The sequence below is a fragment of the Osmia lignaria genome, chromosome 2 (genome assembly GCF_051020975.1).
Source record: "Osmia lignaria lignaria isolate PbOS001 chromosome 2, iyOsmLign1, whole genome shotgun sequence".
NCBI classification, from domain to species: domain Eukaryota; kingdom Metazoa; phylum Arthropoda; class Insecta; order Hymenoptera; family Megachilidae; genus Osmia; species Osmia lignaria.
Window position 1 is genome coordinate 7370801 of NC_135033.1, and position 24540 is coordinate 7395340.

Consider the following 24540-nt stretch of genomic DNA (forward strand, 5'->3'; position numbering starts at 1 on the left):
TAAAAGTGCTGTACGATGTGCAAATTTGTACTTATAGAAATAACGTATTATTCAATAACATAATAACATTCAAGTCTGATAATGAACAGACACATGTTTACAGTCTGTTATTCATTCACTCGAGAACGCATCCACTTTGTTTACCGTCCTTTAATATGACCATTGTCCGGTTCTTCAACGTCAGCAGTTCGTCAGTAGCTCGTTTTCCGTCCAGTTCCTGTACAATCGTATTTTCATCGAAGACGAACGGAAGAGCGTTTCTGAAAACGATTTCACCGGTACCGCGAGACAAATCGCTCACACCTATCGCTACCAACCGTGGTGGGGCCGCGAAATCGAGCGGGGAATTGGTAAGCCTGTCGGCTGGCTACGTTCTTTCACTCGGAGACTGTCAGAGCCCACAGTTCTAACTCGGCCTCAGGCTACGATAGGTCGTGTCTCGTCGGTTCGATCTTGCCGCGAATTCGTCTCGCACGCGTCGCTCTTGCTTCTTATGATTAAAAGATCTCGGATTTCGGTGAAATTTACCGTTGACTTTCTCGCGTTTACGTACCACAACAGTTGTTCCTTAAAATAGTTGCTTCTCGGTTGTTTCCAGTGTTGATGAATACAAGGATTCAAGGATGCTTGTTTATCGTTACAGGACCACATACTAAGAGACAGGATAGCAAGAGGTAATGGCACGTGGTTTGATAAATCTTTTTATCTTGATGCATTGTTCAGATTAAATTCATTGAAAACTGTAATTCAATTTGATTTTAATATTGTATAAAAATGAAGCGTTATAGAGTTCCTCAATTAGATCCTAATCATTTAAAAGCATTTGCTTGGAATTTAAGCAATTTACTTATTGCTATCTTCAATAAATTAATAATAAAATAGAAAAATAATGTTATTTTAAATTACATTCTATTCTATTTTAATAAAATTATATTTTATATATTTTAATGTGTAAATGGAATGTTTCTAATAAAATGCGAAAAGTGCTTTAAAATTTTTAACTGAACTAAATAATAATAAAGGGTAATAAAAATTTGAACGATGCACAATGATTGAAAGTGTGAGAAACTTGGTCTCGGGTGTTTGCGAATGAGTTGAAAAAAACGAACATAAATCGGAGCTGATACACTCAATTGGATCGAGTCATTCGATCAATTTGGGATTAAAATTCGTCTTGATAAATTCAGTTTCTACGACTCGACTTTTCGGCGATAATGTGTAATATAAATCACGTTGCAACAGTAAAACGTGTAACTTTGATGAATTTTCATTCATAAACGCGAAATTGTTATTTAATGAGCAAACATCATTTTCAATATTTCGTAATTTATATTGTGTTCGTGGATATGAAATTTGATAAAAGTAAGAGTTTGCTGAATAAGTGAATTAGTAAAAAAGAGAAATAAACTTTTCTGCAGATCTGTCGTGACAGACACGATGAATCGAATGATTTTCATCGTTTTGATACTGGTCTCAATCTGTTTTAAAAATTTATTCTCTTATGAAATTCATTGATATAACTTGGACCTTTTTCTGGGGTGGGCCAAATTGATTAGTAATTTTGGAATTATAGAATTTTGGAAACCTGAAATTTTGGAATTTTGAAATTTGAAAAATCTGTAGTTTTGGAGTTCTGAAATCTGCAACTTCAAACATCTAGAATTTTCATAATTTGGAATTTTAGAATTTCGTAAGTTTCTCACAAGGAATAAAAAGAAAGAGCCAAATACAAACAGGTGGAAAGAATTGTTCTCCGTCCTATGCAACTTCGATTTCGATTTTGTATACGTAACATCTGTAACATCTGTAACATTATTCATTCTACGTCAGCGGTTGGCTCGTGTTTTTTCTAAAATTATAACAAAATATTAGATACCGAGGAAGGCAACCTCGAGACAGTCAGGGTCGAACAATGGGGTGCACGTCAGTCTTGTTTTGATCCGCGATAAATCCCGATAATCTTTATTGCACAGTTGCTTTTTATCACGAGGAATAGATATTAAAGAAATTAATCTATGAAACTTCTAACAGACAATGCTTTTTCTGGAAGTAGAGTAATATTAATTTTTGCACTGCACAAATCATCGACACTTTCCATTTTAGGTAGGATTCACAAGAATGATACATTAAATATTATTTTTCAAAATATCTATTTATTTTTTAACGTGTTTAATAATAATATGGACGAGGTACATTTTTGGACATTAGTTAAAAATTTATAAAATTTGATTTTTAAGATTAGATATATCTTCATAGGTGTCATACATCTACGTACATCTTAATAATAAATTATTAATTATTACATTATCAGTATATAATTATTAGAACATCATATCCCATGATCGAATACACGATCAAGGGGAATCTAAGGGAGACTACAGTGCCAGTCTCCACTTTCCAGACAGATCACGTATTGTGCCTTCCATTTATTATGTCAAAAGGTTCCAAAGTATGGAATCCACTATAATTTTGTAAATTTTCGACCAAATTGCCATTGCCAAAAATAAATCCTCTCCTTCTAACCTTTTTAAATCATCAAATTATTAAAATATGTATCATTTTGATGTTTATCCTTCGATATTATTTATTCTTAGATCGTCACATTTCTTTGTGATTGAATGTTATTTAATTCTATTTCAAATAAAATTAGCTAGCTTTTTTTCTGAGCAACTATGTCCTGTGGATTTCTAGAATTCGAATGAGGTTCCATAGGATTGTTCACTTTGCATCTTTTTGTGTTCTCTTCGTTTTGTTCTTCATCTAAATCTGAGAGAACCTGAATTGTACGACGTGAAGATCGTTTTTTGCCTTCCTTATTAATTATTAATGACGTTTCATTCACAGGATAACTTTGCCAAGAAGGACCAAGTTCTGGCTTTGACGAAAGAACCTGATAAGTATCTGCTGTATTATTTTCGGCATCAAACGTAATTTCTGAATTTTGTTCAGAATTAGATTTGAAAAAATGACACTGTGTTGTGACGTGGCCAATTTTGTGACATGTAAAACAGACTTTTGCTATGCTTACTTTAATTAGATAGGTAATACCTTCGTGATCAATTCTTAAGGTGCCCGGTATGTGAAAATCATTTCCATTTGCCCATCCCCATTTCCTGAAGGGAGCAACATGTGAATACTCAGGATTCGTTATGCGATGTGTTCCAAGTCGAAACCCATGTATGTTGATATTATATTGTTGAATTTTTTGTTTAATTAGATCATTAGGAATTGTAGGGTATACATTATCCAACACAATGATTGTAACTAGAAGAGGTTCAATTTTCAACTTATGGCCTTTAATATTAATTTTTTTGTGTTTGATCATGAGGGTATCTGCTAATTGCGAGCTTGATAGGAATATACAGATGAATTCAGATTCTTGTGATGCAGATATTATGTCTTTCGGATTTATTATTTTACCAACTGCATTTAGGTATTCTTCAATGCCAATGTTATCTATTACTTTTAAAATTATTCCTTGACTGAGATCAGGAACATACGTAGTCATCTCGCCTATATTGTTAGTCACTAGATGATCCTCTGACTGAAACTCACAGATATTGAATTTGAATTGTATTGATGATTATCCGTTCCGGGGGGAACCCACAAATATTGTATTCGGTCGCCTCGTTAATTGCTAACACTTGTGGCACAATTTGAATAGGTCTGAACTGTTAGAATGGCAATGTGAAACTGTTATCGCCATTTTCTCGTTATAATGCGAGAGAAAATGATTCACGTCATAAATAGTGATAATAGTTTATCGATGATTTCCACATTACGGAAAGAAGTGATAGAATTATCTCCTCTTCAGAAAATTGTTGCGGTAACTGATTGGACGAGAACATTTTTTAAATAATACATATTCTTTTCAGAACGTTTAAAAATGCTTTTCAGAACTGGTAGTTTAGTATATTTTATAATTTATTTAAGGAATACCGATGGCTTTTGTAACATATGTAAATCGGTGAGTTGAAGAAGAATGCAGTGTGAAATGTAAAAAATGAAATGCAAAATTAAATTAAAGTTGGGCTTCTCTCCATGGTTCGCCGTCCAAGAGGTAATAAGTTAGGGGCTGAACTTCACTCTGGGTACACAAAATTACTGACTTTTTTATATATTCTAACCGTATTTGACAAAAAGATTCAAAATTACAAATTTTAATTCTAGGAATCCATCCGTTCAAATGTTATGTGTATTTAAAAGTGCGCGTTCTTAGCGTATTTTGTTAAGTTACCGCGATTAGGTTACCACGAAATAACCGCCAATAAAATAACAAGCATTTCATTTAATGGTCTTAACTTGTGTAGGTATAAAACTAGTATTATTCAAGGCACCTCGATTATTATTAGACGTTTCGAATGCCATCCTGTCTGTAGTAGTTTTCTGAGTTATTTTCATTCTAAATTGGTCCACTGTGAGAGCACGAAATGAACTACTTCAAGGGCAAACATCTTAAAACTCTTCATTTTCTTAAGTGAGAACACGACAACGTTGGATTTGTCATAGATAGACCCGGGATTATACGCTACTTCTGATTAACGTCTCGTTGCGCAAGAACCATTCAGGTCGCGGCAAAGATGGTATGTACCTAAGGCCGTACAGGTACTCTTGTGTGTTCTTACTCCTAAGTAACGTTACTACGAAATACATAAGACTATTCATTTGATAGTCAATTTTCAAAAATATTAATGTATAGACAAATATTTTTAACTATTATTAATCCACGAAATAAAATTTACCCCACTTACTGAATCTCCATTTTGCAAAAGGTAGAAGCTATATTTAAATATTCTACAACAGCTTTCTTTTTACCTCTTTAACGAAATAAACTTATTTTTTGTTTTATCATAAGCAGAAAATATAATCAAAGACGGTAAAGGAAAACAATAGTTGCAAAATTGTTATCGTAACGATGTACTTCAATGTAACCAAATGATTTTGAACACTTTTCAAATATCAGTTTTATGAATTAATTTATAATATATCTTTGAAGTTCTTGTATTTAAGAAAATTTCTAATTCTTCTCTAGAATTCATCCTTCATTTAAATGTGGAAAGAACCTTGATTCAAATAATACTTATATCACGATATCGTTATTATCGTGTCTTATCGTGTACTTATTTCTGAGTGTACAGTTACCTGTGACAACAGTATACCTGCGTGTGTAGTATCTTTTTTCAAGTCCAAAGTACTGATGGGCGTGTCCATGGCTTGTTAACATTTCTGAGTGCGAATTTTACAACTGTAAATTTATATTCCAATAAATTCTAAACGTGTATTCGAAAAATTCCAACAAAGTTGTGCTGTACCGTCGTTTTAATCGTATAAATTACTCTAATTTATTGAACATATAAGGTGATATTATTAATTCAAGAAAATTTAATTGAGAAATAGAAATGATTTCTTTCGCAATTTTTTATAAGGCTCGCATGAGAATTATTTGTAAATAAAAATGTAGTTGGTGCAACACCATGATAACGAGTTGCCAGGTGTTTACGACCACGCGATCATCATCAAACCCACCTTTACCATTTTAGTCACCTCTTTCCAATATGTGGCATTAACACTAAACCACCCAATGTCGAATGTATATCTAATTTTACCACATTCATCAACTTGACCGATTCTAGAAACAACTTTTATTTTTTTTTTCTATTATTTTCAATTGCTTCACTGTTTCAATGACTGATTAACAAAAATAGCTTCAGTTGTATAGATTTGTAATATTTTCATGCTTATCTTGTTCCTTGTTAAAGTAAAGTAAATTATATTAAACGTATACTTATGATTGATGGAAATTACATTAGTACGTAAAAAAACATTTTAACAATTTTTACAATTTAACCTTTATTTAACCTTTACATTCTTCTTTTATTCTTGTTTCCGATATTTCTTACTACTTATCCTTGCTACGACTTTGAAATAATAAATAGAAACAGTTTTCTATACAAATTTTATTATTGTACCGATGCTTATTTTTTAAATATATACCTCGTTGTCAGGCGAAATGAAATTCGCCAGAGCTAGAGTAAAACTTATTTAAAGATTTGAGCCTTAGTAAATGCGTTTTCTCGTGTTATCCAACTTAACGTTAATAAAAATAAATAATAGATTCTCTATCTACGTTCCTTGGGTTTCTGCGTTTCTGTTTCTGTTTTCTTAATTTTATATTTTATTCCATTATTATCTAAAATTGTTATTTTTTTTTAATCAAGTTTATCAACAAAGAGGGCCGTCGAAGATTTGGTAGCCTAGGGCCCAAGAAATCTTAATTCGCTCTTGCTGTGACTTTTCGATTTCGCATTTTTGAGGTTGTTTTCTATGCTGCACTTAATGAAATTTCTCATATTGCACATACTGTAAATAATGGTGGTAATGAAGGCACAATACTTTCGGTTCGTAAGAAGCGCTGAAGTGGTGTCATAGAGAGTTTCTTCTGACTCATTGTCAGTATGTAAAATTAAATCTTGCATTTCTTCAATCTGTATTCCATATTTGAATTGATGTTCTGGTACAGTGTCCTTGTGTCTAATATTTCGTTCCATGTGAACTCTGAAGCAAGTATGCTCAAATTGCCCGTGCGGGCGCCTGAGTGCTGTCGGACTTGTTACGGGCACCGTTGTTTCTACTACTGTGATTTAGCGATCGGTAGTAGGAGGATATGTAGATTTCTTTCTGAGCAACTATGTTCCGTGGATTTCTAGAATTCGAATGAGGTTCTATAGGATTGTTCACTTTGTGTCATTATGTGTTCTCTTCGTTTTGTTCTTCATTTAAATCTGAGGGAAATCAAATTAATTGTGTATTTTGACTTTTTTGCTTTTCTTAATTGTTGATGACATTTCATTTACAGCCATACTTTGCCCAGAAGTGCCAGGTTCCATCTTTATCGAAAGATTCTGAGAATTTTGTTCAGGATTAGAGTTGACAAAATTGCAGTATGTTGCGATGTGGCCTATTTTGTAACATGCAGAGCAAAATTTCAATATGGCTACTTTAATGGCATAGCTCCGACCTCCATGCACAATTTCTAAGATAGGCGGTAGATCAGGAACGTGTGAATTTACAATTATGTATCTTGTGAAGTTACGAATATGTGAATAATTAGGATGCGTTTTGTTATATAGCATTCCACATCGAAACTCACTTATTTTGATATTATATTGTTGAAATTTTTGTTTAATTAGATCATTAGGAATTGTAGGGAATACGTTTTCCAACGCAATGATTGTAATTTCAAGAGATTTAATTTTTAACTTATGGCCTTTAATATCAATTTGATTGTGTACGAATACAAGAGTATCTACTAATTCCGGGCTTGATAGGAATATACAGATGAACTTAGATTGTTGTGATGCAAATATTATCTCTCTGGGATTTATTATTTTACCTACTGCATTTAGGTATTCTTCAATATCAATGTTATCTTTTACTTCTAAAATTATTGCTTGATTGAGTTTAGGAACATTCTCATCCGTCATTCTTGCACTGTTAGTCACTAGATCCATTCTGACTGAAACTCACAGATATTGAATTTGAATTGTAGTGATGATTATCCGTTCCGGGGGGAACCCACAAATATTGTATTCGGTCGCCTTGTTGATTGTAAACACTTGTGGGACACTTTGAATAGATCTGAACTGATTGAATGGCAATGTGAAACTGTTATTGCCATTTCCTCGTTATAATGCGAGACACAATGATTCACGTCATAAATAGTGACGATAGTTTATCGATGATTTCCTCATTACGGATTGAAGTGATAGAATTATCTCCTCTTATCACGCTTTCAGAAAATTGTTGCTGTAACTGATTGGACGAGAACATTTTTTTAATAATACATATTCTTTTCAGAACGTTTAAAAATGCATATTGGAAGGAACTGGTAGTTTAGTATATTTTATAATTTATTTAAGGAATACTGATGGCTTTTGTAACATATGGAAATCGGTGAGTTGAAGAAGAATGCAGTGTGAAATGTAAAAAATGAAATGCAAAAGTAAATTAAAGTTGGGCCTCTCTCCATTGTTCACCGTCCAAGAGGTAATAGTTTAGGGGCTGAACTTCACTCAGGGTACACAAGAAAGATTCAAAATTACAAATTTTAATTCTAGAAATCCATCCGTTCAAATGTTATATGTATTTAAAAGTGCGCATTTTTAGCGTATTTTGTTAGGTTACCGCGATTAGGTTACCACGAAATAACCGCCAATAAAATAACAAGCTTACACTGTTAGTCATTACATGATCCATTCTGACTGAAACTCACAGATATTGAATTTTAATTGTATTGATGATTATCCGTTCTGGGGGGAACCTACAAACATTGTATTGGATTGCCTCGTTGATTGTGAATACTTGTGAGATACTTTGAATAGGTCTGAACTGTTCGAATGGCGATGTGAAACTGGTGTTGTTATTTCCTGATTACAACGGGAGAAGAAATATGTAGTTCTCGTGGTAAATTGTGGTAATAGATTATCAATGATTTCATCATTACGGAAAAGGCTAATGCGATTGGTTCTTCTTATCACACTTTTGATAATTGATTGGACGTGATCATTTTTAATAATTCATGTTCTTTTCAAACCGTTTAAAAATGCATATTGAATGAAACTGCTAGATGTTTTATAATTTACTTAAGGAATACTGATAACGTAAATAAATCGGTGAGTTGAAGAAGAATGTAGTGTAAATTGTAGAAAATGAAAGTAATATGAATGCCACCTGTATTTCTAAATAACACATATTAATTTAATGTTAAAGCAGAAATAACAGAATTTTTAATTTAACGTGAGATTATTATAGAAAAGAAAAATTACTTTCTAATGAAATCAAATTAAAGCTAAAAAAGAAAAAAATTGAAATCTTATTTTACACTTACGTAGCGTTATAAATAAAATTTTTATCTCCACGTGATACAGTTACAATCACTCTAATATAATTTCACGTCCTATCTCTTTTTATTTTCGTGTCTTCTTAGTAAAAACCTCTAACGAAAATAGCATAACTGTTTAATTTTTACGATAAAAATATCGAAGATACTAAATTTCGCAATTGCACGAAAGAAGATAACGTTATAATAACAGTTTTATTTTATTTGTAATCTTATTTGTGAAAAGGTAAAATTTTAAATAACAAAAAAATTTCAAATTAAAAACAATATTTATTAGGTTAATTAATTGTGCGTGTAATAGAATAAATTATAAAATTGTATCATTGCACGTTGTAATTTGAAAATTTTCCAAAGAACGTATTTTTATCTTTACATGATATCATGTTCAATTATCACCATTCGAGTAGGATAAAAGTTGCTATACATTTTACGTACCTTTTATCATGAATTTATTAATGTGCGATAACGTTAAATAACGATTTCTATTCTCACGTTAAACAAGTTTCTTAAACATTATTTTAGTGACGTACATACGTGTTATGGATAAAGGAAAATTTAATTATGAAACGTGAGAATGAATCCAGTTGAATTTCTTTTTTTTATCTATAAATCTGTACATTTTAGAAAGTATGTTGACCGTTATAAAAATTCAAGAGGCACGTCAAGATACGTACAATAAGAATGTTTTATAAAAAACGTTTTATGAAGGTATTGTTCACAGAATAAATTATATATTTCTTTTTTATCAAAGAATAAATGAGATTCTACGAAAGTTGTGCAATTTTGTTACTTTTCTAATTCACAAATTTTTGTAAATAATCTTTTGTTTCTTATATTTAATGTCTTTATCATATTAAAATATATCGAATTGTTAATCTTGGATTTTCAAATAAATACAAGAAATAATATGATCTTTTGTTTTACATACAAATTATTTAAAGTTACACACTCAATTTTTACATAAAAATATAGATGTATTTAACATTCATTAGAAACAAAAATATTTCTTCAATTTTCTTTACTGAATAGAGAAACTTAAAAGGTTTTCAATCCTGAAGCCAATTAAAATCTAAAAAATTCTATAAAATTTCATAATAACTTATAATTAGCAAAGAATAAAAAACAGATTACATGAAAAATACTATCCCATAAATCATTCAATTCTTCGAATTTTGCAAACGCATTTGCCTTAAATATTTACAGATTCGAATAGACTCAAAATGTTCTTCGAAACGTGCGCAGTGTAACCATTCACGTAAGAATTTATTTATTCAATTGTTCAGACAAATAGGTTCGAAATGTTCCTCGAAACGTATAAAGTGTAACCACTTACACAAAAACTTATTTATTTAATTGTTCTGGCTTATTCGTCAGAGAACATTTCCACTGTAACAGTAATCTAATATCGTCTTCATCTTCCTCGATTTTTGATATTTTATCAAAAGATACTGCATCGTTTCCCCCACGAATTCTCTGCTTCTTCATCTCCTTCTGTTCGTTCCAAAACTTATTCCCATTCAGCTCGTTATCATGGTGCAATATTTACGCAACTTATTGTTAGCGCTAAAGGAAACGTTCAATGTTGCGTGTCACTTCTTATCCAACCGGGTGTTAAAATAGAAAAAGACACTACTGTACAAGCATTAGCAATGCTGATACAGGAAACGACAAAAATAATCCATGAACTCTACACGGTTACGTTCTGTTGCACAACAGTGTGTATCTTTCTTATTTTAAGAGAAACATCGGCAATGTGATGACGTTACAAATATTTAGAATGTATAGTATCGAGCAAAATCTTAATTTTGACGACGTTAAGACGTTGATCGCTGCGGCACCCAAATCTGGGTGACGGCTGTGGATACGTAGAGGCCCTGTCACCCAACTATGGATAAAGCTTTTCTTCGTTCAGTTATGTAGAATTTTGCAAATAATTTACAAGAATTTTATTTGTAACTGTTAGAAATAGGGTTCGAAGTGTCCACTATGAGAGTGAGAGTGAGAGATCGACGGTTGTCACTTTTCTCGAAAACGCCTATGGGGTTCGGAGAAGGGGACCTCCGTTGAGGACCGGAAACCCGGTGAAGCCTACGGGGGATGGGGATAGCCCGGGATTTTGCCATTTTTCCTAGAGGATGCTGTATTAATGAGCAATATTTGAGATCTCTTAAAATACAATAAACTACCAGGCAAAAATAAGTAATTTTACAAAAATAAGTAAATTCTAGAGGAAAGAGCGGTATTATGACCCCTGCTGGTAATTATCCCCATCGGTAATTTTCATGTTATTACAAAGATATCTTGGTATACTGTATGTATACGTTACAAACTGTGTTCCATCGTATTTCGGTCACTGTTTCGTACTTCCTCCTCTGTTTCTACACTTGTTGTTCCATGTAGTTAGTGGCACGATACATGTTACAGTCGTGGTCTACGAAACCGATGGTGGACAACGAAAACGACCGTTATTGCGGACGGCCCCGTGTACGGTGAAATTCTGATGTAATATTGCGATACGAGGATGGGTTGCGCAAGCTGTGAGTCTCGCAACGATCCTGACACACGCGTATCACCTTCGTTTATTTCTTTTCTTTTTCTCCTTTTTAATTGCTGCCTATTTTCAGCTTTACAGGAATACTTCAATGTCCTTTCTAATTTTAACCCTTGTGTCGTTAACTGGCTTCCCATTTCCATGTTGACATCACGTTGATTGCCACGTCACCCATCTGTGGGTGGCGTTTTAATTTCCATTGGAATCCGTCATCAATATTATTAGAAATCCTTTGCTTTACCTGATTTAGTACCGCAACTAGGACGGTCAGAAGGGTCAGTAGATCCCCATATGAAGGAATTAAAACCTTTTTTTTTATTATTATCGGAATAATTATAGAACTTTCAGAAAACTTCGCTAATAAACAAAAATTAGGAAAATTAGTCTTAATATTTTTATGATACTAATAAGGCATAAAAAATCCTCCCCTCTCCAGGCAACTGTTTGATTATTAATAATACGTATATTCTTGATTATATTTTGTCATACTTTCAGTATATGTAAATTAATTCCGAATACCAAGCTGAAAAACGAACAAAATGCTATAATAACGTTTCGAGGTCTGATTTCAACGGGGTCAATGAATCTTTTTCTGTACAGGTCACGGATAATGGTCGAACAAACTAAAAGCATCACGATTACATGATTTTATACATTTCTTGTTGCGTTGCAAGAATCGGTTATAACGACACGTCACTTCGTAGAATTTAAGACTTCGCCAGTATTTTAGATTAAACGAAGAATGTTAGAAAAACGCCAGATAGATTATCTGACATACCGTGACACATGCCTGAGACTTGAGATTGGAATTTCGAACAAAGATATTCTATGAATGCGAAAATTCTCCTGAAATAAGTGACGAGCTTCTTTTTATACAACGAATTCAATGAAAAACATGGCATATTTTATTCAGAACAGGTATTCTGAAACGAATTGTGATCGTTGCAGAGATTGATAGTATGATAATTAATGTAATGTACAAAGTATGTACGTGTAATTTTATATAAAAGAGAATTGAAAAATAGAAGTTCTTTAGAGTAGTATCTAACAGTATAAATATACTTTTCCTTTTGATAACACTTTTACATAAATTATATTTTTAGTTTTGTTATCACATTGACGTAACTAGGCAGCCCCCCAACAAAAACAAATCTGGACTGGTCCCTCCCCTAAGATGTGGAAATTTTCTGTCCTCAGAATAACAATAATTAATATAACTTATTTTATTTATCATCAGCTGTTTGTTTCAAAAAGTTTTGGAGTTAATATTTAAGCAAACACATTTGTTCCTTTTTCTTTGATGAAACCATTTAGAGGGTCAAGGTCAACTGGTTGATTGAACGTAATCGTGCGATGATCTCAAAATGAAGTAGTCATCAGAAGGATAACCGGCTCGTTTTGAGGACATTGTCCTTAAATTGCAAATTTCGTGACATGCAAATCAGGTTGACCATGTATCTGTCGCAAGAAATATTCTGACCCATATCTCTTACTATTTTCTGAAGGAAAGAAAGAAATATTATTTTTGCATGCAATATAATTTCAAAAGCAAAATTTATAGGCATGTGAATAAAAAAAATGAAAAGTTTATTTATATATTACATTGAAATTTCTAGTATGATTTGAATTTTCATTTTTCAACAAAAATAAATATTGAAGTAATTTATTTATTTTATATTCAGGTAATTTAAATTATCACTGAAGTATCTCATCGTCAGATACATAATGTTTTTGTGACATAGTGATATGAAAAGTGTTTCTGAAAATGATATTTTTATTAACAATAATTCAGATAGCAAAATTTGTTAGTATAAATTTAAACTGTTGCGAAGGACCACTTTATACATTCGAATTTTGTGTCGTTTATATTCATAACCAGCAGATCAAGATGAGTGCCTGAGACATTTCTTGATCTCCTTCACGAGTGACGTGCGCGGCATTTGTGCCTTTTGTTTCGCCACGAAATGTGTGTCAGCGGCCAGATATGGTTCTTAATTGCTTCCATTGGTTGTCAATAAGTATTATTTTAGAAGCATTGACCAATGTGATTCGAGCTGTTGGAATAGATTTAAATGCAGTCGTACAACTGTGAAATATCATCACGAAGTTGCAGGGCTTTGATACAATATTTTAAAGTGACATATTAGAAAATTACGAGACTATCTATTCCTTTATTTTTGAAAATTGAACTTAATAGAAAATTGGATTTTAGGATAACAAAAAAAAAATTGAATAAGGACATTACAGTCTTAATGCTTTCCAAAATTCGTTACAAGCGTTCTAATAATTATGGAGGACAGTGTACTGAAATTTTTCATGCGAAATATATCATTTATATTTAATCTTATCAATCAACGTTAAATAAAGCAAACAATATTTATCGCGGTATAATCATTAGAGCACTAATTTTCCTCTAGTTTTTATACAGTTTCTTGTATTGATCGAGACTGCTAGTTAGAAAATTATCTATGCTTATTTGCAAGCATCATTCAATGGTAATTAGAAATCAGTGTTTTGTAATATATCATATTGTATTTTTATACGGCTACACGTGTCGCGAGACAAAAAGAATGAAAATAAACTTAAGCAGTTTCTTTCCGTTGCATTAATAACGTATACCAACGAGTCTTAACAATTTTCTTCGCGCGTCATTCAATGAAAAAGCGTCGCTAGTTTTTCCGATGAGACGCGTTGTTAATCATTCTGTTTGAATCGGATCGGCGAGCAACCGCGTTAGGAAAGCGAATATGACTTGTTGTATTAGCGATCGCTTCGAGTTGATTGACCTGTTCCGACGTGTATGCACTGGAGGCTGATTTTTGGTGCGTTACGGTTTGCTAATCGTTTCGCACGACCGGCTGCCATCGATACTTGTGTGGTTGAGACACTCTCCCCGTGTGGCCTGTGTGTATCTCTTTTTCGCTTTCTTTTCCATTCGTCTTTTTCCCTTGACTTATTCCAGTCCACATTCCCTAGCTCTATTTTCCTTTTTCCTCCTCCTCTACTGTTCCTTACAGTACTCTTCCAGTTCTTGCTGAACACCTTGATGGATCACTGTAAATGGATATCGCTGAACGATAGTGCATCCGCGTTTACGTTACACGCCTAACATCCTTGTATTAATAATTATATGCATGTTACGTTTGTTGCTAATTATTTTCTATTGTCTCGCGGTTCCACTTCGTTGCATCAAGCTGCAATTGATTTCACGAAACATCGATAGATTTCTATTGTGTTCTATTAATAACGTCGGAAAATATAATTGAAGCAGCCTTTTTCATTCGTTTGACGTCAATAAGTTAGATTCATCATTTCACAATTTCGTTATTTATCCTAATTAATGGGACATTTAATAGTTTCAGCTTTATTGTTAAACGTGTTACGTGTTTTGTACGATATTATTATTAATTTTAAAATGAACTAAAAATGTCCATTTTCATTATCATAATTAATGCTACTATTTTTTAACACCTTTTTTAAAATCTATAGAGTTATTAAAATTGGAACATAAATCACCGTAATCCTTTCACTCATTCGTTATTTTCTTTCCATCAAAGTTGTAAGCTTTTGCGTCAGAGGTCAAAGTGCAACGGAATGTATAAACGCGGTTTGTCTAAAAGATTAAAGAGTTCTTCATGATCAAGATCATTATTCGGTAAAAGTCAAATGTTATCGATTTAGGAAGAAAAAAAACGCTTAATAATTTTCATTTTTTTTTCTACTTTCAATTCACGCTCACAAACACTTTCATCTTCCACGTATCGAAAGGTACACGACTTCCGGAAACGACTTCTAGAATTGTTGTTTCTCATGGAAGCACGTGGTGAACTGGACCACGAGGCCGTGAATGTACCGTTAAGCGCGCAACCGGCAAAAAAGCCGGGCTCTGACCAAAGCGGGTATGTATGCCCGCTGCCGCGTTCCTTACGACTTCCAATTTCCTGCTTCGCTTTGCTTCCAGCGAATTGTCAACTCTCGTATTTGTATCCTGCAACGAAATCTATACATGGCGTTCGAAAAGGTTCGGGTCGAACTTCAACAGCGTGTAATCAAGAAAAGAAGTCTAATAATCAACAATAAGACCCCTTCTTTTCATAAAATATGCAGCCGTTTGTTCTAAAATTATTTCTATGCAATACCTATAAGTATTAGGTGTACAAATTAATTCGGTCCTCCTAACATCACATTTTTTTAGTTATTTTAAATTTGAACATTTTCCCGCACTTTTGTGAATTTGAAAAGTGGCGCGAGAATATGATAACGATAAAAATAAATTTATTAATTGGAGTTATTATAACTTTTGAAGAATAAATGTTCAATTAGAAGAAGAAAAGTCACCGAGTTAATTTGTACACCTAATATATTTATTACACCATGAAGAAATTGTTAAACCGGTGTCTGGTGTGTTTGATACCCAAGAAGTAATAATTTTATAAAATCATAAATTTTTCATTTTTAACCGTAAATTTCTAAATTTGCTAATTTTAGGAAACTTTTAATTTTATTAATTGTATTTTATGATTAACTTTGCCTATGATACAATGGCAAAGTGACTGGAAAAACTGAAAGAACAACTGAGAATCACGCGATGTTGAAGGAAGACATATTTTTTTCGGTACAAAGTTCAGTGTGATCCTGTTATTCATTTTTTTTCGCTCTCATCATTTCTCACTTATCATTTTTCTACGAACTGAATGTTTTTACGCATGATAAATTATGCCATTGGGAAAGAATCTGTATGCTATTTAATATACGAATCAAAGATAACGTGATTCAAAAAACTTATAATCTACCAGTTTCACGGTTGAAAATGCCTACTATCGAGTACGTACATTTTTTATTTACAAACTCGTAAAATCATTAAACGAGTTCCATGTAATGATCATTATATGCTATATCTACAGTTTCTTGCGAGAGTTTTACTCTCAAGTGAACATCTACCCGTATAAACGCTCGTAAACATAATCTTCTGAATAACTTCTGCCCTGATACAGATGAAAATATAAAATTACAGGGTACAATTACAGGTTCGACAAAATGTGCAGCTCTCAAAGTGTTAAAATAAAACATTCGAAGTCTGTCATTTTGATGAATTCGTTGTTCTAGTGCTAAACGTTCAAGATTAATGATTAATGTTTCATTTATTTTACTTCACAAGATGATAGTGTTAGAGTTGAAGGACACAAAACCATTGATAATTCGCCTGGTCGATATCGAAAAGGAGGTACATTTACGATGAAAGAAGGCATTGTTCAACTTTGCTGGGGATACCCTGATTTAAACGTCGAGTGGCCGATACAGGGTCAGTCTTGACCCAGAGCAACGAAATACATACAAAACTGTTATGATTAAAATTAGATGCTCAAATTTTTTTAACCAAAGACTTTGATATATTAGAAAAATAATATCTAAAAAAATAGTTCAATGTTTAAAAATTGCAAGTAATAAAGAATTTAATTTTTTAATTTAAATTATCAGTAATCTCAGTGATTCGCCATCTGAGTTAAAGCGGTATTTCACCTTATCTTTATAGAGGACCCAAACCTATTTGTTCAGAACAAAAATGTGGACCTCAGTAATGTGATGATAAAACACCGTTTCTTAGAGAAGATATTCGTGTACGAATAAAACATATATTAAAAAGGAATTTAAGTTAAAGAATTGATTAATAAATAATTAATAATAACAGAGAATTATTGCTATTGAATAATAGCTAATTATGATTCATTAATTTTTATTTAAAATTTATTTTATTATTATTTCTTAATATGTATAAAGAGAATTGAAAATGTTGAGTGCCTTTTGGACACAAAAATTGTATTTAGTTCCTTAATACATAATTTTTATTTATGAAAAGGGACCGAACATTATGAATTCTTTTTATAATATAATATAAGAATGTTTCTTTGGTTTTGTGTTCTTCATTATGAATGTCTTTTGCTTCCATATAAGTTTAAGACCAAATGCGTGTTTATAGAAAATCATTTGAAAAGTGATGTAAAAGAAGTTATTGACTGGAAGATGAAAAATAACATTATGAGGATTGATTAGCTGTCTCGATCATCAGATGTCAATTCAACAAGAAAACTTATTTGCAATTCAAAGCTTCTAGTGAAGCATATTTACAAGATATGTACCTGTGTATGTATACCTACTGAAAATCGAATGAAAAGTATTAGTACATTTCTGTACATTGGAATTATTTTATTTTCATATTTTATTTTAAGATAACATTCCACAGGGTACAGTCATTCACGTGCTAATGAATTAGTTATTAAAAGAATTTATCAAATGTCCAAATGGGCAAATTGTAAAAAAAAGGTAATTAGAATGAAAATATCAATAATACTATTATCCATAATGACAAAGATATTTTTTTATGTTATAGATGTTTCCGAAATTGCGATACTGCTAAAGGCCACGTCTGATTAAATAATTCGTGAGTATCTTTAATTACAACTGTTTCAGTTAATAATAATTTTGAGTCTATGGGTATGATAAGCTAATTAAAATCTGTTGAATTTATTGGCCATGACCTATCTCCACCTACGCGAGTTGCATGAAAGAAAACACTCGGAGACTGCTTTGCACACTCCATAGCTACTTAAGTTCTATTAACCGTTCCGTCTGTTTGTAAATTAGAAGCAGAAGCTGTAAGAGGCGTACAACAATTGGCAAAACGCTTTATTTACATTTTACATCAACGAAGTTACAATAGAAAGAAATATTTTTATATGCACAATAGTGCACAAGATTTATTTTATAATAATAACTGATATGAAATTATAAATGATATAATCTTCCTAAACTTTTCAATTTCAAAAATTTTGTTTACCACTTACTGAATATATAATACAAATTTTATAATAAATTATCTTAATTATTATGTTAATAAATATTTCATGAATAGAAACCCAATAAAATGTAAAAATTGTTCCTGTGTATGTACAGTATCGAGCAAAGTAGGCTTCCCAAGGAAAAATGACGATATAGAAGAAACAGGAATTCGCAGAATTCTACATTCGACGATATTAATATTAAAATAATTCAGAAAAAGAAAAAACTACACCGTCATTTTCCTCGGGAATCTTAGAACCCGGAAACTCGAGGAATCTAGGGTGATAGTCGAGGACTACGGAATCCAGAGAAGCCATCAGGCTTCCCTAGAAGGGAGAAAGGTCCGGGACATCGCCATTTTCCCTAAGAAAACCTATTATGCTCGATACTGTACAATTATAGACATGAATTTCTGTGTTCGGATATTCCTGTAAGCTTTGCTTATTATCATAACTACATTTCTTCCTCTTATTTGAAGGCTGCGGTGTGTATATGGAAATTACCATTGACGTCAATGCCGATGGTAGACAAAATAATGCAAATAATATACCGAAGGTATCCGGGTCCCTTTCGTCCATCCACGTATAGAACAGCTAAAATGTCCATTTAACGGTTTGATGAAGCGTGTCAACATGTAAAGTGTCATCACTATTTTGTCTTTACTTACTTCATTTTTTTATACATCAGCGTATTGGATCTTATTTTTTACAAAAGGAAACCGTTTGACCTTGCATTCGTTCAAGTAAACGATAAGTGTATGGTAGATCATTAATTTTTATTAACATTGACATTGACATCTTTTCAGCTTGGAATTTCATTTGAAATTTAATATTTGCAATAACAGTACGTCATAAGCAACACTTTCATTGAGAATAATAAAATCAGTAGAGCAAAATTAAAAGAAAAAATTATTTATAGAGGCAAGGAACGTTTCATTGAATTTACGAGAAGTAGAAAATGGGAGTAATCTATGTTTGAAAATATTATTAACCTAACATAAGCTTGTGTAAGAAAATTATTTAGGTATTTCAGTAGAATTTGATTAAATTTTGGTTTAATACATATTAAATTAAAATTTGTATTTTTTATAAGTTTTTGTTCAAATGTAATACGATCTTATAATGCGATCTAAGTAAATTCAATTTTGTTGTATGAAATAAGTTGGTTGTTATCATTAGTTCTACATTGAAGATCATTAGCACAGAGATAACAACACTCCACAAGATAACTACGCCTATAGTAAAGATATTAAAGATAATAAACTAGCAACTTCACAGGCTGAACTTACGTGGTTTTAACGTTGCAGTACAGTATAATTTTTTACGTTTATCTTATTCTACTAAGCTACTTACACGTTATTTTTAATTTTATACATGGCATATTAGTAACAATAACAGCTTTAATTATTATTTCAAAATTCAAATAGTTAGAAAAATGTTTCGAAAATGAAAAATACCTACATAAAAATTGTTGTTAATGCAACTGTTTAGCACAGGAAAAGTGGTCACTTGATTTTTTAAACAAATTACTATTTTTTTCAGTAGATCAATTCCTTAGAATATTTTTCATATGAGAAAATAAATATTAAATATTGTGTATTTATTGAAAAATGAATTATTGTGTAATTAATTTAAAATTAAGACAGATGTCAGTTCATTCACCTTAATTTCTAATCATTCTTAATACATACTTTTCTATTGTTAGTATTTTAAATACGCTTTTCCTAAATATAACTCCTTGCATTTCTGATGTCTAAATTCTTATTAAAATTAAAAATAATTTTGTAAATTGTGCGTACAACACTTACCTTCGTTAGTATTCAAAAATACTCTAAACATTTGTTTTTTGTTTTTAACAGGTAAATCAGATCGAAAAATGCAGTCAGCGCTGTTATTCTTCATCCTCCTGAGTTACTCAGGATGGGTGAATGGGCTGTGCGATCTCGTGAATGGTACCATGGCCCATTGTCACGAACTTGAAGATGTCAAATACATCGAAACTTACGACCTTGAATCGCTGAAAGCCTTCGTGTCAAAGCCAATCCTTCATCCAGGTCTCTTCGTCAATTTAACCAGCCTTCGACACCTAGATCTATCTAAAAGCGGCATAGAGGGAATAGAATCAAAAACATTTCGCCAATTGAAGAATCTACATAGTTTGGATCTCTCCGAAAATCTTCTGGAATCCTTAGAACTAGGCTCCATAGACGGTCTGAATCACCTTCACAAGCTAGATCTTCGTAAGAATAATTTCCAACAATTGCCACCAGTATTGGCTCGTCTGAAAATTCTCAAGTACCTAGACATCCAAGGCAATCCTTTGCAATGTAACTGTGCAACGCTAAGAGTAAGAGATCTAATCCTGAAGAGGGGCGTGAAGATCATGAAGAAGGTCCTTTGCGTTGGTCCAGGTAACCTGAAAGGAACCTCGCTTTTCAAGGTAGACACGACGATCGTTTGTCGTTTCGAGGAACAGGATCGTGAGATGCAGAACGATCAATCGTACAAAGACTCAGAGGACGAATTCGGTTCTGGAGACGAGAACAGTGGAGAGTTCGAGGAGATTTTAAACGGCTCCTCCGAATCTCCCAAAGAAATAGAAATCGAAACCCCATTTCCGAACGACCCTGAAGTATCTACCCCTTCGATCATCCAATCATCGTTTCCGGAGACCAGCGAATCCTTGCAGACCAGTAACGTTGAGTCAGCAGCGACGACGCAGATGATGCTGATAGAAACGGTGGATAAAGACGAGCAAATTTTCTTCGGCTCCGAGGAGAAAACGTCTACAGCTGTTGCACCGACCGAGAGGAAGAAGGAATACGTGGATCATTTGTTTCATCCTGCTGAAGGTTCCGGGGACGAGGAAGGCTCTGGGGAGGGTTCGGGTACGGGTGAGATTTTCGGCGACTGGACAAGAGTCGGGGAAGTGGAGAGGACTAGCGAGAAGGATGAGGAATCTTCATCTTCCAGCAACGGATTGATTGATATGTTTTTCAACTGGATTTCGGCTAGTACGGAGGCTCCGAGCATTGAGAAAGACCCTGACTTGGAGGAGGAACAATTCATCGACGTGACTACGATGAATGTAGAAGCTGTCACCCGGAAGGTCCATTTGGACGAAGCAGTGTCGAGCACCACCGAGAGGATCAAGGATGGAACGATGGTTCCTCTCGATGGAGTCGAAATAGTCGACACTGAATTACACGACAAGTCGAAGTTAGGTAACGTTAAAGTTGATGACGGGGATGAGCTAACCGACGAGTCAGCCGAAGTGTCCCAAGCGAAGCAATCGAAGAAAGGAATGGGTTCTTACGTGGTTCTTGCCGCTCTGCTGGCTATTCTGGCGACTCTGATAGGATTCGCGGCTTACAAAGGCGATTTCTGCAAGAAGAAGAGAAAACGAGGTGACGTTGAACACGGGACCGAGCTGAAAGACATGCAGAAAGCTTTGTTAGAGACGGGCAATTCGACGCAGCCGAAAGTGGCTTCGAATGGAAACGTGGAAAGCTCTCCTCTGGTCCAGGATGCAGACCAAGTTGAAATAAAATCCTCCGACGATCGTCAGACGATGATAGACGTATCTAAACCTCCAAATACCATTTCTGAACGCACGGAACCGGTGAAACCTATTAGAAATTCGCAGAATGTTCAAAGACTCAAAGATACGATTGATGAGTCCAGTTCTTTGAACGACGATTCTTCTTCCGCGAGGATAAGTTCTGTAGATGTGATTGATAATTGTCCGGTGAACGGATCACCGGAAGTCCACGGACCTCCTTTAAGTCCTGGTGCTCAAAGAGTGAAGATTACTTTGCAGGAAAACCCTGACAGCGTGCCGAAGACGCCCATACTCATCACAAGAACGATGGCTGGTGAGAATCTAGTCAAAACACCCTGAAATAAACTGCGATAGTAACAAGTTGATGAGACCCGATATTTGAACTCAATCATTTCAAATGAAACATATCTGTGAATGATAAAGAGAGGACCTACTATGATTGTGTTTCAATTCAGAAGAGGTTCGTAGCAGTGCCAGTGTTCCTAGGCCCATGCATTTATGGCCGTTGATTGCGATGAACTGCTAAAACAAGGTGTATGAAATGTGGATCAAGACTGTTTTCAATGAAAGTTCATTTTCATAGGTTACGACAAAAAGGAACAGAGCCGCCCTTGGCAGCGCGCAAACGGGGCACGATACTTGCCCCGTACTGTCCACCGCTCACAAGAAGTCCCATGGGACGACACAAGGGCAAGAGGGGATACTACGTACACATCGACCCCCTAGTTATACACGAGCCTAATTAGTAGATGTGGCCGCTTTGACCAATCATACGTCACGATCGAAAATACGTGTAAGCTGTGGTAATCAGATTGCGTTACGCTCATGGGACTTCTTGCGATCGGTGAACAATACAAATTTTCGCAATTTGTAAAAATTAATTAAATTGAATACGAATAATCCAGTTATCAATTCTTGAATCGTATCTTTAAAACTGTGAAATTACAGTTTTCTGAATAATAGGAATTTCTATAATTATGCAACAAATGAATTTGACTTATATTAGTCGCAAATTTTTATATTTTAACGCCATTTCATAACAAATGACAAATATAGAATACATGGAGTTATGTATTAGTAGTTTATAGTTTTATTAGAATAGATTTTAAAATTATCTGTTTGCAATAATATTGACTTTGCCCCGGGCCCAGCAAACTCTAGAGACAGCTCTGCAAAGGATAATTTGTTTAGAGATAGTAATAGAAGAGATGAGTGATTCTGTGAAATAAAATTGTACATACTTGCAAATAATAGACATATGTGCATATATGTGCATATTTATGCACAGTATCGAGTAGAGTAGGTTTCCCTGGGGAAAATGACAAAGTCCCAAACTTCTCCTCCCACCTATAGACTTCTACCGGTCCCTATCCTTCCCCTTAACTACCAGGGGTTCCTGTGTATCCCCATAGGCGTTCTTGAGAAAAGTGACGATGTACAGGAAGTATTGTAACATGATTTCCCCTAGAGATGCCTACTTTGCCCAATACTGTACGTATAGATGTACATATAACATATAATATATATATGAAGTTTCATTGTTTGTATAAAATTCATGGATGGAAAAATATTTGATACATTTTATATAATGTGTATTCAATATTAGCACACTAGTCAGTTCTGTCGAGGATTTTCATTTTTATACAAATTTCAATGGAATTCGATTAATCATTAGTTTCATTAGAATCCTTTGACCTCTAAATACGTACATCATTACACGATTCTAACTTTAGTACTTTTTCTATTTTTTAAATTAGATAAACAATTTAATTTAACAGACGGATTAAATTTTGCAATAAATTATTTTAATCGTGTACTATAATAATATGCCGATAAAACGAAGGTTTTTGAGTATATATTTAAAAAACACGAGAAAATGTAAAGCGTAAACGTTTATGATAAGCATTCCAATTAAATCACTCTATTTAATAATTTAATAATGCCATTATCTGAGTGATAATAAAAAAAGATGTTGATAGAAAATAAGATAATATAATGTAAAATAAGTACCAACGGTGTATCCATAATCGTTTTTTAAGAACTAGAGCAAGATTTTAGCATTTTGAAATATTTCATGCTAAATAATCAATAATCACATGAAAATTATTCTTTGCAATTTCTTAGAAACTTCTTCCATTATTAAATAACCTTTTATTTTTACAAAATTTCTACAACAATAAATATCTAATATTACAATTATTATTTCGTTAAAAACAAAAATTAGTAGATTTATTTTCAAATTGTTTAGTTATGTATATTCTTTCAAAACGTTATTTATTTTGTTTCTGTAACTAAACGAAAAAAGCGAAGATAAAATATCTTAAAAAATAATTTCTTAATATATTATATTTCTATTTATCGTTACATATAGTATTTAAGTGAATCCCCTTGTAAAAATGTTCTTCCAAAGTGAAATAATTTCTACATTACGGATTTTCCACGAAGAAACTGCAAATAACTTCTTAGGAAAGTGCCGTTTAATCTGTTACAAAAAGAATTATCTCACTGATACTGTGATCAGCACTGAGAGGGGAAATGTTTGATCCTACGTGATATCATCGTTATCGCACCATTCACTTTGTTTCTTATATACAAGTTGTTCGTGCGACATTCAATAAAAAGTATACGTTGTTATGAGTATATACGATAGGATGAGTACGAAATAAAATATTAATGTTTATCAGATGAACGT

The 24540-nt window shown here is 33.1% G+C and overlaps 2 protein-coding genes across 3 annotated transcripts; one reads left to right on the top strand and one right to left on the bottom strand.

Annotated features, from left to right (window-relative positions):
• Positions 1-231: 231 nt before the first annotated feature.
• Positions 232-24531, top strand: wdp (Leucine rich repeat protein windpipe). Of its 2 annotated transcripts, XM_034329816.2 has the most exons (3): positions 234-674; positions 17839-17889; positions 20146-24531. In XM_034329816.2, the coding sequence occupies exon 3, from the start codon at positions 20163-20165 to the stop codon at positions 22185-22187; it is 2025 nt and encodes a 674-aa protein (XP_034185707.2). In that variant the 5' UTR covers positions 234-674; positions 17839-17889; positions 20146-20162; the 3' UTR covers positions 22188-24531. The 2 variants fall into 2 exon arrangements, with proteins under 2 accessions (XP_034185708.2, XP_034185707.2); XM_034329817.2 differs by lacking the exon at positions 17839-17889 and having other exon boundaries at positions 232-674.
• On the bottom strand, positions 5763-8410 carry LOC117606854 (uncharacterized). The gene is made up of 2 exons (XM_034329819.2): positions 6863-8410; positions 5763-6782 (listed from the first exon to the last, which is right to left on the bottom strand). Exons 1-2 carry the CDS (start codon positions 7509-7511, stop codon positions 6748-6750), a joined length of 684 nt encoding a protein of 227 aa, XP_034185710.2. The 5' UTR covers positions 7512-8410; the 3' UTR covers positions 5763-6747.
• Positions 24532-24540: the final 9 nt, after the last annotated feature.

Excerpts from the sequence above, each read along its gene's own strand:
- wdp (XM_034329817.2), top strand. The coding sequence starts at position 20,163 with ATGCAGTCAGCGCTGTTATTCTTCATCCTCCTGAGTTACTCAGGATGG.
- LOC117606854 (XM_034329819.2), bottom strand. The coding sequence starts at position 7,511 with ATGGATCTAGTGACTAACAGTGCAAGAATGACGGATGAGAATGTTCCT. Across the intron at positions 6,783-6,862 it reads ACCTGGCACTTCTGGGCAAA|ATTTAAATGAAGAACAAAAC; the intron begins GTATGGCTGTAA and ends GATTTCCCTCAG.